The following is an 18338-nucleotide window of genomic DNA, read 5'->3' as shown; positions in this document are numbered from 1 at the left end:
GAACTTATAAAGTGGACAAACAGGAAAAATTCTTAATGAGCCATATCACTGCAACTACCTTATCAACTTTATTGCAATTAAAGTAAACAGTTTTCATAAATTGTCATAATTTTTTCACTTAAAGTTATAGATTACAATGTTTTTACAATAACAAAACAGAACTTCTACCTGTAACAAAAAGGATCAAAATAGCATTTGCAAATTAAATTGTAAAAACTAAGTTTATAAAAACAGAACTATGTACCTGCATTTCTCAGTTACATATTTCAAAAGCCAAATGATACACATAAATATTCAATTTTAAAACAATATTTATTCTTTTTTATATATACTCATCAAAATATTTTTTATCCCATTCAGAAGTCCACAAATTACAACCACGCAGATCATTTTGTACAGCATAACGAAAACTAAACGGGTTAATATTCTTTTGATGTAATTCCTCAGCTTCTTTTTCTAATTCTTCTAGCATTTGCTGGCTAATAGGCATAGCATCAAAAGGCATTTTCATGGCTACCTGAGAAAAAAAAAAAAAAAAGGTCAAACTAAAATGCAAAACAAAGAAATTTAAATACATATTGGTACTATATTCACATTTGCTCATGTTTAACATAACAAAAAAAGCTAGAAATAAATTTATGGAAATTATAAATTAAAGAATTAACTTTTATGCTTTTACATATTTCATTCTAGAGAATATAAAAACATAATTTGAGAGGTTTGGTATTTCTTTTTAGGGGAAATGCAGCTAATAATAAAAATTTCGTGCCATTTATTATCTAACATGATTTACATACACTAAATAAATAAATGAAGTAAATTCAAACGAGTTTAGTCTTCAAAATTTAACACATGTTCTCCAATACACAGTGTACAGTTCTATTTACACTTAAACTAATGTTCTCATAATCCTTTCATAATATTATCCTCATACAGAAATTTTGTTTTGATTGCTAAGTCATTAATTTAGTCATACATAAATCTATAAAAAATTCTCGTCTTTCTAATCACACTGAAATAATATGCATTTACACTACTCGACATTGAAAATGCAACACCAAGAAGGAGTGGTCAGAAATTTATGCAAATTTTAGAGTAGACGCTCGTCACTGAGTTATGCGAATGATGTGAATTGCGCATCACTCCGACACACATGAAGTAAGATATAAGGGAAGGAACATGCAGAATGGGCAATATTTGTGTTGTTATTTCTGCCAGACGAATTATCGAAGAAAGTTGGTTTTTGTCCCGGAGGATATGTGTAATAGGAGAGAAGGCCAGCCCGCTGTCAACGAAGGCAATTCCAGCAGATAGATGATTTTATGAGGGGTATGGTGATCGGACTGAGAAGGGCGGGTTGGTTCTTACATCAAATCGCAGCTGATACCCTCATGGATGTGAGCATGGTGCATTGGCTATGGTTGGAACAAGGAAATGGGGGAAGAAGGAGGGGTGCAGGAGCAGCCAGAGTGATGTCAGCACGCATGGATTGACGTATCCGCCGACAAGCTGTGGTGGTCCTGCAAGTCACTTGCACCGCGATTCTGCAGCGTGTGCAAGATAACCTGGATGTTCCCATGTCAACCAGAACCATTTCCCGTCGATTGGTTGAACGTGGCCTGCACTCAAGGTGTCAGTTAAGAAGCCTGCCATTGAACCCACAGCATAGACGCCAACGTTTAGAATGGTATCAGACTGGAGCAATGTGGATGACAGAATGGCGAAACGTCGTATTCTCAGATGAGTCACGCTTCTGTTTGTGTGTCGCCGAGTACGTGTGTGGCATCGATGTGGAGATAGATCTAATCCTTCAGTAACTGTGGAATGCCCCACCACGCGACAATGTGGCATAATGATTTAGGGCGCTATTGCCTACGATTCCAGGTCACCTCTAGTTTGTATTCAGAGCACTATGACGGTCCAATGATACTTGGATAATGTACTGTGGCTGGTGGCAATCTACCTACCTTCAGGGGCTGCCTAATGCAATTTTTCACCAGAATAACGCCCGGCCACACAGTGCTTGCATCTGCCAACATGCTCTGCAAGGTATACAGATGCTTCCCTGGCCACAGTATTCTCCTGACCTGTCACCAATCGAACATGTGTGGGATGTGATTGGACCGTTTGCATACTCTGCCCCTGCCTCGTTCAGAAGATGAACTGTGGCAAATGGTTGAAAGGGAATGCAGAGCCATCCCTCAGGACACCATCCGCACTCTTACTAACTCTATGCCTAGACGTGTTTCTTTGTGCGTCGCTGTCCGCGGTGGTCCTGCATCCTACTGAGCCGACGCCGTTCTCACTCTGAATTCTGACTATCATTTTGAAATAAAGATCACTTATTGCTGCTTGCTGTCTCTTTTTTCCAAATTTCATCACTTTCTGACCACTCCTCCTCGGTGTTGCATTTTCAATGTTGAGCAGTGTATTAATGTAAATAAAGCCAATACACAACTGCTTTTTATTTACTTGCTGTAAAAATCAAATTTCAGTGTACAGTAGTACATTGGTATATAAAATGTAAGGAACTTTAAGGTTATTTTCTGCCACCTGATTTGACATTTTTCTGACACCTGATTAATCATGCAAACAACAGCTGCAGAATAAAGGTTGCCTCACTTAATTTTTCCACTTTTACTTCATTTCCATTTAGTGGATTTCATTTCATGAAAGGCAGATATTTGAAGGCTAACTTGAACTCTTAAATCACATGAAGAAAATTAATTCTGTGTGGTAATGATGGCATGAATTACGATCACAGGTGGTGCAAAGGTAATAATGGCCTTGAAGTGCCTATTTTAAAGTAACAGATTATAGACAAAGGCTCACAACTGAATTTTCTATCAAGTTATACAACGATGATCAGGAAGCACTTAAGATGATTAAATTAATGTAAAGGAGAAAGATAACCAGTAGATTGATCATCAAGTAGCATTTGATAAAGGCAAATTGAGTGTGTAGAGTCATTAGGTTATTTCGAAGCAGGAGACATGAAAAATGAGCAATGCCCTTGCCAGGATTTGAATGTCAGACTTCTCGATTACGGGCCAAGTGTGCTGACTATTACACCATGAAGGCATGCTAAAATGGCGGGATAAATACCTTTTAAGTGCACAGAATAAACCAAGAAATAGGCATCTATCAACATCGATGAATGAGAAGAATGTTGGGAAAGCAGAACATTAATCAAAGAAGACAGTAGTAAAAAATTGTTGGCTGTTGGTATAGCAAAATATCATGATATTCCTAAGAAGCATTTGAAAATATTTTGTGTTAGAATAAAATGGATACTACATTTACTGAGTGAGGAACATCCATCACAATCAATATTATCAAGCATTTTTTCCACAAATTGGGAGGTAGGGGGACTTGAATTCTACTGAGTCCTGGATCAGACATTTTGATCTCAAATCCAAGCAGCAGTCTAGCATAAGTATAGTGACTGGCTGCTTCATTTTATTCCTCGTAGGGCCCAACTCCAGACGTTCTGGCTAGGACTTGTACCTAGACAGCACCTGGGCTATATAATCAGTCTTTACAGTGACTGTACTAGGTTCAAGATTGGCAGGGATTGTTCTGGTAGTGTCTTGTCTATCCCTTGGTTGTGGGGGACATCACATGGTTAGAATATCGAAGATTATCTTTGGGGGTTTGATTTCCCTTGGTCAACACTGGTGACAGTCTTTGACCTGAATTCATTCTCTTCGTAGACAACTGCTTGCCAGTTGCCACTGACTTGTATACTATAAACTTTGACTGTATGGAATTTTGTTCCGAAAGTTGAATGGGGGGGGTATGCCTCCTTGGGTCGTCTCTAGGGGTTCGGGCATTAATCATCATGGTTAAGAGCTTCAAATAGGCCAAGTCTAGGAATCCCTTCTTCCCAGTTATTGCATCTTTTTCTACTATCTGGTTCTTAAAAAACGGCATTAGTTTTGTTCTTTCATATCTGTAGAATAATATTACAGCACTGGGTTCTAAAGAGGCAAACTGTAAACGGATATTTAATTAAGCTAATATTTTATTTGAAACAGTTTTTCAAAAAAAGATCTGAGCTGCTTCAAGGAAATGGTTTTTCCATCAAGATAATTCTAAAACACCCATTACACAACAGTCTATGGAGGAGAAGACTAGCATGGAGTCTGTAGTCCTTCTTCTATGCAACCCTGACTTCACAGTCTGTAATTGCTGAGCTTTTCCAATACTTAAAAATTTAAAGAAAATGCAAGTTTAATATAGACCATGAAAGAGTTTGCACTGTCACTATCTTACTCCAATCTTAGAAAATGATCAACAACTCAGTTTAAGAAGTGATATTTGAAAGCTAACTCGAACTCTTAAATCACGTGAAGAAAATTAATTCTGCGTGGTAATGATGACTTGAATTACAATTGCGAAAATGGTGTCTAGAATATGATGATAACTATTTTAAAAATTGATCTCAAACCAAACTTTCCAATGACTTAAATTCTGAATAGTCAGTTATATCCACAAACTACTGGGGAAATTCTTACATATAAAAATGTTTAAATAAGGACAAGCACTGAAAAGTAGAAGTATATTAATTTAAATTATATATTTCCTTTTATTTTAAACCACCAAGGTTATTTTAAACCATATCTCGCCTATGATATGCAAGCAACTGTACTATGTCATATATATTAAAAAAAATTCCTCTGCAGTATATTATTACAATAAATTAACAATAAAATACTAACAATTTGAGCTGTGGACAGTTATACCTTTACTGGAACTTTAAATATTTCACCAGTTTTACTTCTCTTGGTAGACAACATCAAGCAATTACGTGATATCAAATGATCTTTAAATTTATATTTTAAAAATTGTGCTACTCGATAAACATGCACTAAGATTTTTTTCTTTCAATAAATGCACATTATTTTTCAAAGGAATAAAAAGTGTTATCATGATATAAATGCTTAAATTGTTTTAACCATGCTAACAAGCAAAACAGAAAAATAATTTTTACTTCCTTACACAGAGTAAGGGAAGTAGTGTAATCGCAAAACATTTCAACAGCTCTTGAATGGTTTTTACATGACGTGTACATACAGACAGAATAAAGGATTCTTTTGCCAAAAAGGAATGTAAATTGGATTTAAAATGGATTCAGAAGAAATTTTTTCTTGGACATCTGTACGTGCATAAGTATCTCACATTAACTCAAGAATGAATAGCCATCGCTATAACATGTAGTTGTTCATGTCCCTTTTTTGTTGTAATCAGCTGCAACAACTATATATATATTTCCACTCTGTTACCTGGCTCAGTGAGCTCAGTTTTTTTTTAAATTTTTACATGTTGGTAAATTGTGCAATTTTTGTTTTAAAATAAATTGAATTATATGGTTTTTATGCTCCAGTTAAGGTTTCTATGCCTTTAATTTATCTGCATGCAGTAGTTGTAGAATGTAGATTGTCTAAGAAAAATCCATTTGTTTACAATTGAAACTCGGTAGAACAGTGAATTAAGTCAGCTTCTGCACCTTCAATGCCTTTTTGTCGAGTGGGACCAAAAGTAAACTTTCAGTTTTTTACTCTAAAAAAAAAAAAAAAAAATTGACTTCTTGCCCACTGGTTGAATTGCTTGTTTTTGTGTAAAAACTGTAATTTTAATTGTAAAAGTTTTTTTTTTTAAATGTTTTAACTGTATTTGGTGTTTTATGTTTTTTTTTTAATGAAGATGTTTCGAGTTTTTATGTACTTTTGCTTTGCCGCAAAGTGAGAACTGAATTAATTGAATGAAAAACACATCTCTAATGAAATTCGAGGAAATAAGTTTAAATGAAATGCAGCAAAAAAATGTGTATAATTGAATAGGCCATACAAGGAAGTCATGTGGTGTCAACATCAGATTTTTTCACTTTGGGATACTGTGAGAAAAGAGCTCTCATATGAACAGAATGGAGAACATGAAAATTTGCTTAGTAATATAATCAAATTACTTTTTTTTTAATTAAAAAAAAATTTGGTAATTTAACCCACACAAGAACAGTAATTATAGTAGTAGCCTTCTAAAACTGGGTTTTAAAATCAGAATGAAAAAACTTTTTCAGTAAGCAAAATGCACCAAATATAGGACTGTTATATTACTAGAAGGAATTCAAACATTAAGATTTTCAGAGATTTCAAATTCAGGAATTAAAAGGCTATACATCTACAAAAGTATGGCTTTTTTTTTTTTTTTTTTTTTTTAAATCAAGTTTCAGATTAGAATGGTGTACAATTATAATGCATATCATTTTACTCTGAAACATATTAAAAAATATATTATATCTGTTGATATACAGATATTGTACCTGTTGTATAGTGAAATTTGAGGGTTTATTGATTAAAGAATCAGGTTATTTGATTGTAATTATTCAGCGATTAGATTTCATTTTAACGTAAATTAATTCTTTTACTTATTTTATATAATGGGATATTTATTTCTCAAAATTTTATTTTCTTACTTTAAAGCTTGGGAACCGGTGGTTTGAAGTTATTTTGTTCATTCCTACTTGAAAAAGAAAAAAATAAAGGAAATATTTTTTAGAATATAGAAGGATATTTTTAGAATATAAAAAGATAAACTATTTCCAGTGCACCATTTTTTCCCCTTTCTTATTTCTTCCATCTCATAACTTCTAGAACATTTCTCCTTGCTGTTGACCTTGTTTTCAGCGCTGCATACGTGCTTATCTTGACAAAAATTAGGGTGTTGCTGGAAAGGATACTTTCAGAGGTCACGAGTTTTGGCGTGGTCGAATTCTGCTTTGGCCTTCATTTGCTCAGGTTGTTCAGACAGGATTTTGGTGGAAAGGGTAAATTGCTGCATGAGTAGAAGAGCAAAACCAGGCCTTTTTTCTCCTTTCGCTGTAAATTTGAGGAGGATATTCACTTTGACAGCGATTTTGGATTCAAGAGGTGCTAATAGTTTTCTAGCATTGAGATTTCAGGAAAAATGCTTTTTCATTGGTATTGAGCAGTTGACGTCCCTTGTGGGACGTAACTATTCCAAGGAACCTATGTTTAGATCCAATATTTGTGTGGGTGCCTTTGGGACTCTTGCATTGCTCCACTAATAAGAAAAAAGAAAGAAAAAGTAATAAGTGACTATGCTACTGGTTCCATCTGCCAATGTTCTCTCAAGAAATACGCCTTGAATCGTGTTGCCCAGAGGGAGGAAAATTTTGTACGGAAAATAAGTGACTGTGATACTGGTTCGGTCAGTCCAATGTTCTCACAAGAAACAATCCTTGAATCTTTTTGCTGTCCAGAGGGGGAAAAATTCTGTATGGGAAATAGTGAATGACTGTGCCACTGGTTCCGTCTGACAATTGTTCTCTCAAGAAATATTCCTTGAATTCTGTTGCTACCCAGAGTGAAGATATGGAACTGACTAACAAGAAATATTTAACTGCTTGTTGCTTCTTTGACTCTCTAGGATGATTACCAGGAAGTATCATCCATCATGCAGGAATACTCGGGATTGTTTTGGTGGAAGCGGATCCTTGGATTGTGATAAATTTGATGATAAGTTGTTGTGATAAGAAAATGATAAGTTTATATTTACTTTTCTTTCTTCTTTCGTGGAAACGCCCCTCTAGGTCTTCCTTATTAACTTCAAAAGGGACTTACATTTACATTTATTTTAGAATTCATTTTTGTCTTTCACGATAATCTTCCGCTAACTCCTGTAACTCTTTAATTTCAATTATTTCTGAAAAGGAGTATGGCTGTACCAGAAGTTTAAATTTTCATGTGTAGATTTAAGATTGCAGGAAAAGTGTAAAAAAAGAGAATTCTATACCTGAATTATTTTTTATCTGGCAGTCTAAATATTTTATTAATTTTAAATATGAATGTTTAACATCCCAGAAGAAATTATTGTATCTTACTCAACCAAGAGAAAAATGTTTTTAATAAACCCAGAAAGTAAATGTTAAATCTGTCATTTTTTTGAGCTTATTATAACTACTTACTTATTTGTGATGAATATATTTACTGTGCTTGCCACAGTGTTTAGCTATCTTATTTGAACATCTCCATTCCAAATGTTTGTCTAGCAATTCAATCGGTGCAACCCCGGTCAAAACACAACACACACACACATACAAAAAAAAAAAAAAAAAAAAAGTACTAAAATGCTTAATGGCCTGTCTTACAGGTTTAACTAAGGTGAATTTCTCTGTGATTGTAATTTTTTGTTTAGTCAGTTTAGGATGGATTTAGTAAAGGGGTTATGTCACAAAAAGGTTGGTCTAACTATGCGAAATAAATAAATTGTGGTGCCGAATAAGGTATCAAGTAACATACCAAAAGTACCGAAGGCTCAGTGATTAGAGTTTTCTAAAAGTTTTTATTCTTTTTAACTTAACATGACCAAAATATTTACAAATTAAATTTTTAAATAATTGAACATAACATTTTATAGATAAATTTATATAACTACAACATGCACTTGAAAAATATGCTATGTTTTATATTTTACTTACTCTGTTTAAAAATGGATATACTTCTTCAAACTCTACTTTTCCTCCAACTTCAATTACAATTCTTCCAGCTTTCACTGGAGTGGCATAATGATGAACACTACCTTTTCCTCCACCCATTCGTTTACCTACTCCCTTGTATCATATAGGAGGACCAGGAAAAAAAATATTCATCAGAAAATAGAATTATGATTGTATGATTTAATTTCCATTTAAGAATAATTAAAACTTCCAATTTTTTGGATGGATATATATCATGATATATGCTTACCACATGCCTTGTTATATACCTGTCATATATATATATACACATAAAATGCATATGTTACTGTTAAAGTGTATAATTCAGTTATTTCATGATATAACTGATCAAGTCAGTTGAAGAGTGTAAACAGATTAATAATTACACACTTTAATTACTTATTTAATACAATAATTAGCTAGTCTATAAATTAACTAATGATAGACAGTTAAAGTGTATAATAAACAATTTAACTGAATACAAAATGATATTTATACAAAACATACAATGTTATTTATACTACAAAAACATAATACAATTATTTGTTATAAACAGCATTACTAAAATGAATTTGGAATTGGAAAGAACATTGTTTCTAAAACAAATACATTTTTTTATCGACACATTGCATTTTCCATTAACGCATTTTAAATCCCTGACCGGTACATTAATTTTGAGCTGCAGCAATGGACTGAAGCGATTTTTTTTTTTTTTTTTTTTTTAATATCCAGCACTTCTTTGATCTTAATTAGTTTTTGTTCACAGATGCTGGACTCGGATCTGGAATATAGCTGTTCTATGCAGCCTTTTCTTGTTCCCAATTGAAAAAAATCCTTCTTTGGTTAGTTTCATGATAACAGTTAAAATAGATCTGGTATCACTCTGCGGCGGACCTCACAGAGATTAGAAAATCATGTGTGCAGTCCCCACAAGTCACTGTTCCCAAGCTTTTATGATGTGCCAGATGACACAATCTGACATCGCAGACGCAATAATTCATTTCAATTGACAGTGCAAGAGACATAGATTCACGACAAGAGATTTTAACGTTCTGCACTGTGTCTGTCGTCATGATTTCAGGAGGGCTGAGGAACCAATGATCTTGTTTTCCTCTGATATTGTTCCAGATATAACAAATCAGAGGATATAAAATAAAACTGAAAAATAGGGAGGTGTGGCTAATTCAGTCAGCCGATTGTTTCCATCCGAACAATGTTCCAAAATGCTTTTGAATTCTCAACTAGAGAGACCCTTGTTAATAGGATCCTCACCTCATGAGGACTATACTTCACTACCCTAATTGTTCTATGCTATCCATGAATTATATATATATATATGAAAAGAACTTATCGCAATTATGATAAATATGTTGAGTTCAGAAATGCAGTAAGTATGAAGCAACCTCACAAATGTATTACTCATTATATGGAGTCATAGGCATTCTATGAAATAGCAAATTCCATACTTTAACAGTAACAAATACACCACATAAAACTTAGATTTTTTTGATAAGATATATGTAGCTACATGGTAGGATATATGATATATATACACGTACATTGAAAAATCAAAATATTATAAACTGTTGTAAAACAAAGTGCATACTGGCAATTCGTAAATAAAACATACACGAAAGCAAAGAGATGATATAAATGGGCAAAATTTGGTCTCATTGAAAGCACATGGAGGATAAACAAACTTGGAAAATGTGGCAACAAAACCAATAGATTTTCTGTCCTGAAAATGGCAATAATTTGAGATTTTCTAGAATGATAAAATAAAGAGTCAATCCCAGGTATTTCTTCAATGGATGCACACTGAACTCCTAATCACCCACTAGTTTGCAAAATGCTTTGCCACAAGACTGGAGGGAGGATTTCCAGTCAAGTACAATGCTTTTGTTCCAGGTTATAGATTTTTATTCAGCAATAAAATGCATTTGAAGGATTGGAAAATCATCTGAGACTGATATTGGAAGTTTGAAGAAAAAGCTCAAGATGATTTTTACATTAATTTTGATAGTTAATTAAAAGTTTAATCACTGGTTTTATAACTGGAAAAATTACTCCGATATCATAAAAGAATAATATTGCTGATAAAGAGGTGACACCATCAGAATTTGACTAAAATATTTGAAACTATAAATGAGGGGAAAAAAGATATGGCCGCAGATAGGCATAAACAATGAGGGAAATAGGATTTTATCAAACTAGGCATTCTTCTAGATGCTGAGATTTCAATGACACTGAATTTTTTCAAAATTGTAGTAGCTTTGTGATATTACAAGAGTCTTTATGATGCATACAAGTACTTTAGCACACCAAAGATTTCTTAAATATTTTTTATTACAAGAACATGCTAGTTTATCATTTACATCATTTCATAGCTTTTAAGCATCCTAAAAGAGAAAGTTTATTTTGACAGAAAAAATGCCCTATTCTAACAACCAACTGCTCTACAGACAATTCTTTGAGTGTTCCATACAAAATTCTTCCAATGTAAAAAAAAAAAAAAATACTCATTTGAGTTCTAAACCATCCAAAGATCTGTTAAGTAATCAGGTTTATGTCCAATTAGATAGTTCTATGATGCTGATAAGTGAAGCATTAGGTCCATGATTTTGAGATTGATTTCTGTAGTACATTTACATATGTACAGACACTACTGATGCAAAATGTGTGCGTGATGAGTTCAGATATTATTTCAACTTTATAATCAAAGAAGCAAAAAAAGAATTAGTTAACACTTCTTTATAAAGTTAATTAAAGATAATGTATCCAAACAAGATTAAATAATGATGCATTTTATTTTACAACATAAAAGAAAAGAAAAACAAGCACTAATGTAATTCAAAACTTCTATCCACTTCTAATAAGAGTAGCTTTTCTTTTCATTCTTTTGAGCATCTGATAGGTAAAACCTATTTTTCATAAGGGGTGAAGGATGCATGATTCCTCATTGTGCATTTGGTATTGATAGATATTCGTAAAGTTAATATTTTGGTATAGCACAAGCTATCATTTGTGCTGACGTGCTATTGAGCTGTTTTTATAATTTGGTTGCTGAGTAGACAAATACATAGATATACACATGAACTAAATAAACCGAATATAGAAATATTTTCCTCTCAGAACCAGAAGTTCAATGAAATTCTACTATTTAAACATACATAAAATTATACAGAAATCTACCTTTTTCGGCTGTGGTTTCCACAATGGATCAACACGCCACACAGCAAATGTTTTTCTAGTGTCCATTTCCCTGTTAACAGTATTTCTGATTACTTCAATGCTACCATACTTGAGATACCCACCGCTCAATGCCTACAAACACATGATAAAATTTTTTACAAGGTCACTCAACCAGCCTATTTTTAATAAAAAGTACTTTTAGTTAAAATTCATACCATTAAATTATGATGTATACCAAATAACTGGATAATATTTTCTTAATAACTTCATCACAATACCAAGATATATATACAGTCAAAATCTTTAATCCGAAATGATCTATAATCTGGACCTCAAAGCTACAAACTTTCTGCGCACGCGTAGCGTTTATGCATGCGCGTTTAATGTATAATGGACGGTATAAGCTACGCTAAAATTATCTAATTATCTATTTCAGTTAATGTTGCAGATGCGTTGTTCCCTAATCTTCTAATTGGATCCGGCTTATTTTTTGCAGACTGTAAGCAAAATAGTTTTCTGGTTGCAATTTTCTAATTTCGACTATGCGTAATGTATGCTTTACGTATGCGCACATCGAAAGAAATGTTTAATAAAGTAAATAAATAAATATTAAGCTTTTTTTTGTAAATTTTGATACCCTTTAGATCATAATTGCTCTTTATTTCATAAATTTCGGTTTCATATTTTTAATTTTATAACTTCTGCATGCCATCTTACCAGATTTAAATTGGTGATCTATAATCCGGAATCGCCGAAGTTCCAACGAGTCCAGATTAAAGACTTTTGACTGCATATATAAACACTAAATTCACCATAATACATCATACTACTAAGAAATATATAACCATTTTTACACCTTTGAGCAAAAAATCAAATTATTTTATAATGGAATCAAATTTTAACACAAATATTTTATTCAATGAAAATAAATCTTACTTTAGATCAACATATTTTCTTTTTCAAACTTATTTTAGGAAGAAACTTTGAAAGATAAATTTGTATAATGTTTACAAGCTAAATTTCTAGTTATAAAATATATTATCTAGTGAATGATGAATATTATTGTCTACAGTTTCCTTTGTATCATGTTATTTTGATGAAAAAAGTAATTATGAAACTCAAATACTTAGCAAAATATGCTGAAAATTATCATTTTAATGTAACAAAAATAATGATCCACTAGAATTACCCAGAAAATTTAAGTAATATTATTATTTAAAGTATTTATCTTGTAATTTCTCCTAATTTGAATAACAATAAATTTGTATGTTAAATTATAAAATGCAAAAATTATGTCCAGTATTATTTGATCGATTTATTAGTAATACAAGATGAAAATTATCTTAACATATTTGTTGAAAACATACATTGCATATTATGCACAAAAGAAAAATATTATTGGCAGAAATTTAAAAGAAAAATAAAGTTTGGAAGAACATTGATGCGTCACTGGTCTTTAGGAAAAGAGGTCAAGGTCTGAAGTTTATTCAAAATCTATGCCAATCTAAGTTTACATTTTGGCCGAATTTTAGATATGCTAGATCAAGTACAAAATTCTTTGTTTTGTGCAACAGAAAAAAACAGATGAATACAATCATGATTCTTAAGTATATCATGGAAAGAATAATAAAAATCCTCATTAAAAACAATACATCAAACTCCATACAGAAAGATTCGAAATGATTAAAACTGCACAAAAAATAAATCATGTAGCATACTGACTAATAATATTTATAAATACCTGAAGTATCTGGTATTGCCTGGGCTTTATGCAGAAGGATCAGTACAACTCTGATATATGCCCTAATTTCACCAAATGTGGCGATATGTGTTCTGCGCTGGTTTTTAACGCGATTGTGTGTTGTATGGCAACCCTGTTGACATTGAAAAATCTTTTGCTGGAGCTCGTTGGTTCGCATCTGTGTCTGAGAAGATAGGGGGGGAAAGATAAACTGGTGGAAGTTGTTGAATTGAAGTTTGGCAAAAGGAAATATTATTGTGGCCATCCTACTTAGGGGCAGTGGGTGTTTGGAAAAGTGGGAAGAGGGTCGGTCTGGGAGATTATTTTTAGTGGCTGTGCATGATAGAAGTAGGGATTTGTGATTTTATTTATTTGTAAACCATAGTATGAATTTTCTGGATAGTGTGTCTGGCTGTCATATAAATACGATAGAGATTACATGGCGGCATGTTAAAGGCAGTATGAAATTGGTATTTCTGCTGTTTGAAAAAGCATTAATTCATGGTAAGTGCATTTTATTTTATTCTTGTTCTTATTTTGTATAATGTTATGTTCATTGTTTTTTTTTTTTTTTTTTTTTTAGTTTGAATTTCTGTCGTTATTTTTTTTTTTTTTTTTGAATTGTTTGAAATTTATTTTAGTTTATTTTCTTGATTAGTGCATAGTGTCTAGATTGTGCAATCTGTAGAAGTTTTTTAAAGTTGAAACAGAATGCTGTGCACATGGTTTTCTTTGAAATTTATTGTTATGTTAATTTATTAAAGCGAGGAGTGAGTAGTTCATAGATTCATTCGTTGCCTAAATTGTGTAATTTGTAGATTTTTTTAAAAGTTTAAACAGGATGCTGTGTACTTGGTATTCCTTGAAATTTATTGTTGTTATGTTAATTTATTAAAGCGAGGTGTGCGTAGGTTCATTCATTGCGTAGATTGTGCCATTCGTAGATGCTTTTATAAGTTAAAAAATATCACTGTGTACATGGATTCTTGTCAAATATTTTTGGTTAGAAACTTTACGTTTTTGCTATCTAATTTTGTTTTTTTGTTTTGGATTTTTAGCTTAAATTGTGTGTTCAAAACGTGGTTTTTGCATGTGTGAAATCTGTGTTTTTGGAGACATTTTAGGCTTAAAGTTCGAAATGTAGACAAAAAATCTAAATAATTATATGGCAGCGTGGAGTTTCTCACCAAAAATGTTTGGCGAAAAATTTGGCGACTGGAGGGCGCATATCAGAGTAGTTCCAAAGGATCTTCATTTAGGGTTATAGCAGTAGTTTTTTTGAAAACCTCAGACAGCGATTTTCCTGTTTTTTTTTGGTTCAAGGTGAATTGTGCAAAACTTTACTAAGCTTCAATAGAACTGCAGATTTTTGTTTAGATATTAAACAATATTAATTTTCGTGCACCTTTAATCTAAATGCTTGAGAGTACACAATGTTTTTTGTTTGTCCATTTGGAGTGTAAACAAACTATGCAGCGTGTTGGCTTTTGAGCAAGCAACAGTTACAAATCTATATCTATGCATCGATAAATTATTAAGGGTTCAGTTTAGCTTTGTTATCAGCTCTTTTTTTTTTTTTTTCACTGGAAACGAGCTTTCAGAAAATCACCATCTATTTTGGTTGATTTCTTCACTGTTTTCGAAATATTCTAAAAAAAAAAAAAAAAAAAAAAAAATGATAGAGAGTGCATTTAAACTTTTAAAAGTTCTGGAGTACTTTGCAGTATTCAAAATAGAAAACTAACATGGCGCTAGGTAACGATTTTAGTAAGCACTGATATATGCTTTGTTATGGGTTACTTTTTTTTTTTCAGAAAATCACCATCCAATTAAGCTGATGTCTTCATCATTTTCGAAATACTCCCAAAAAACTAATACAGAGTGCACTCAAATTCTGCTCTAGAGATTCTAGATTATTTTACAGAGTAAATGAACATGGTGCCATGTCGTAGTTTTAGTAAGAACTGATGGTTACAGCCGAAAACGTCGCAGAGAAAACAACGCAAGGCAAAAACGTCATCGTCAAAAATAAAGCGGTTCAAAAACTTCACAGTTTAAAAACATCGTCGTTGAAAATATCGTGGTAAAAAATAAAGTATCTACAAATCATGGCATGACGATAACATCGCAGGCATGCTTTTTTCAGGCTTTAATAACTGTAAATGGATATTCCCATAATGATTTGTGAGCGCAAGATGTAAAGAAGGATAATTTTTACTTTCACAATTTTTTATTAACTAATAAATTTTTGCTGAAAAAGTAAGAAGAAAACTTAAGCATAGAAAATTAAATGCAACTTAATAGATTATACTTTTTATGAAAAATTACCAGTAAAAATGATTTATAAATGGTCTTTGTTAGTTAACTATGTCGGTTTAAAATTCTATCAAGTGCTAATACTGGATATCTTTTTATATAATGGAGTTGCATTAATTTTCTATGCTTAAGTTTCCTTCTTATTTTCTCAGCAAAAATTTATTAGTTAATAAAAAATATGAAAGTAAAAATTATCTTTTGCTCACAAATTATTATGGGAATATTCATTTACAGCTATTAAAGCCTGAAAAAAGCATATCTGCGATGTTATCGTCATGCGATGATTTGTATATACTTTATTTTTTACCATGATATTTTCGACGATGATGTTTTTAAACTGTGAAGTTTTTGAACCGCTTTATTTTCGACGACGATGTTTTGTACCATGATGTTTTCTCCCACGATATTTTGTAGCATGATGTTTTCGCCTTGCATTGTTTTCTCCACAGCATTTTCGTCCACGAAGTTTTTCCCGCAATTTTATTGACGGACACCGAACTGATAGAGGGAACGCAACAGTGGCAACAAGAACCTAAGATTGATAAATTTTTCAAATACTTTCTTTGAAAATAAGAGCACTGTTATGAGATATAAGAACAATATATTTAATTTAATGTGGATAGTCAGCATTGGTGCACATATTTTTCTATAGAAATTTGGGTGTTTTCTGATTATATGCAGCCTTGCTTTTAATTTTACCATGTAACAGAATTGCCATGTTTTAAGCATATTTTTGACGATACACGTAATAACAGCCAACAAACGTATGTGCATACACATACAAATGAATATACTTGAAGTTACATGTTTTATATTTAACCATCATTTTACTGATTTGTGTATTTCCCTGCAGTTGATCCAAAAGAAAGCAAAAGATTATTTCAGATATATAGAGTTCTGTCTAGTAATACAGAATGCAAAAATATCTATTCTATAAAGTTGTACTTCCTAAAAGATTGAATTTTGGGAGAATGCAATGTTAAAAACTACAAGGAAAGTGCTCAAATGCACATTGGAAATTGGTTTTAAGACGGCCATATTTTACTTAGAGCTGCTATTCACTTTATTTATTATTCAGTAAAGGAATATATATCAGTGAAATTCTGTAAAGAAGAACTGGGATCATCACTCTACACAAGCGATTCTAAACCGGTGGTATGCAAAGAAACAAAATATTTTTAACTATTAAATTCAAAAATTAAATACATGAACATCTTGCTTAAGTTTTTTCCCTAACAGTCATAAATGTATGCAATCTGAGCTTTATTACAGGTGAATAGCCACTCATAAACATTAGCAAAATAACCTGTTCTTATTTTCACAAATATTCTTTTAGACATAGACATAACAAAATTTCCATAAACGATGTTATTAAAAGGAATAATAGAAACGGATGTCGTATTTAATAGGAATAAAAGTAAGTTTGTATAAAAATAATAATAATCTTTAATAAAAGTTTCTATAAAAAAGATTACAGTATCTGATTAATTTTTTACAGCTGATCGATTTATTAGATTGTCTCCACTTTATGTCACCACCATTTCCAGTCTCATGTTGCTCTATTATCATATAGAATCAGTTTTTTACCTCAATTTAAATAAATAAAAAATACCTGCTATTAGAGACAGCAGGTATTTAAAATTTTTGTTGCTTTGTGTTCCTAACTTTTCGACGTGATTTGAGATTATTGTCATTTGTTTTTGAAGAAATCGTAATATATTGTGCATAACCCTTTCGTGATGGTGCACCTTTGTTTAAGACGCTCGTGCAGGACGGAAGGGAATCGAAGGCAGTCACCGTACAGGACGAAGGTTTTGCATCACTAAGGCTAATTATATATGAAAAAAAAGTTTCACTTTAAGCATTCTTTGAAAATAAGAGCACTGTTATGAGATATAAAAAATATATTTAATTTATAGCATTGTAATTTTTGGTATCATTTTAGATTACTACTTGAGCTCTTATATATGTTAAAATTAGCACTTAATAACACTTTTGTTATTTATTTTACATGAAAATATACTTAACAAATTGCTTATCTTGTAAAAAAATTTTTGGAAGTGCTATTCAAATTATTCCAAAGTTTTAATTGATAAAATCTATCAATAAAGTTTAAAATGAATAAACAATGCAATAAAGACCATTTACAGTAGGAAGTAACAAAATTTAAAATGAAGACTGAGTGTGGTAAATCTCAAAGTATGGAGAAGTATCACTTAACTCCTAGAAAAAGTATCACTTTCTAACTCTTTAGAAAATGAATCATCCCTCTCATCTGCATTAGTAAATGGTTCATTAACCATACAAGGGTATTCTTTCTCTGATAAACAACACCTTTCCGCCATAATAGAATGGAGGTGAGGCTTACCGAAATAAAAAGAGAAGAAACGGAAATATATCTGAAGGCAATGCAAAACAGAACAATTGGATATAAATCAGACACGTGAATGTTTATATTAGCACGCAGCGATTTAAAGAGCCCACCTCTATTTACGCTTTCCTTCCCCCCTTGCAACAGTTGATGAGTAAAATACCAAAGTCAAGCAGAGTATATCAAACTCAGGTCAGGAA

The 18338-nt window shown here is 32.0% G+C and overlaps 1 protein-coding gene across 1 annotated transcript in view; it reads right to left on the bottom strand.

Moving 5' to 3' along the window:
- Positions 1-293: 293 nt before the first annotated feature.
- Positions 294-18338, bottom strand: part of mRpL16 (mitochondrial ribosomal protein L16) — a 34342-nt gene continuing 16297 nt past the window's right edge. Inside the window, exons 4-6 of the mRNA XM_035375670.1 lie at positions 11711-11842; positions 8501-8632; positions 294-517 (exon numbers count right to left, since the gene is read on the bottom strand). Coding sequence (XP_035231561.1) covers positions 323-517; positions 8501-8632; positions 11711-11842 — 459 coding nt within the window. The 3' untranslated portion in view covers positions 294-322. The remainder of the gene's footprint in view (positions 518-8500; positions 8633-11710; positions 11843-18338) is intronic.

The sequence above is a fragment of the Stegodyphus dumicola genome, chromosome 6 (assembly GCF_044657685.1).
Source record: "Stegodyphus dumicola isolate Sdum_Otavi_A_Nest chromosome 6, ASM4465768v1".
Lineage (NCBI taxonomy): Eukaryota > Metazoa > Arthropoda > Arachnida > Araneae > Eresidae > Stegodyphus > Stegodyphus dumicola.
The sequence above is the reverse complement of the archived record's forward strand: the minus strand, read 5'-3'. Positions and strand labels throughout refer to the sequence as shown.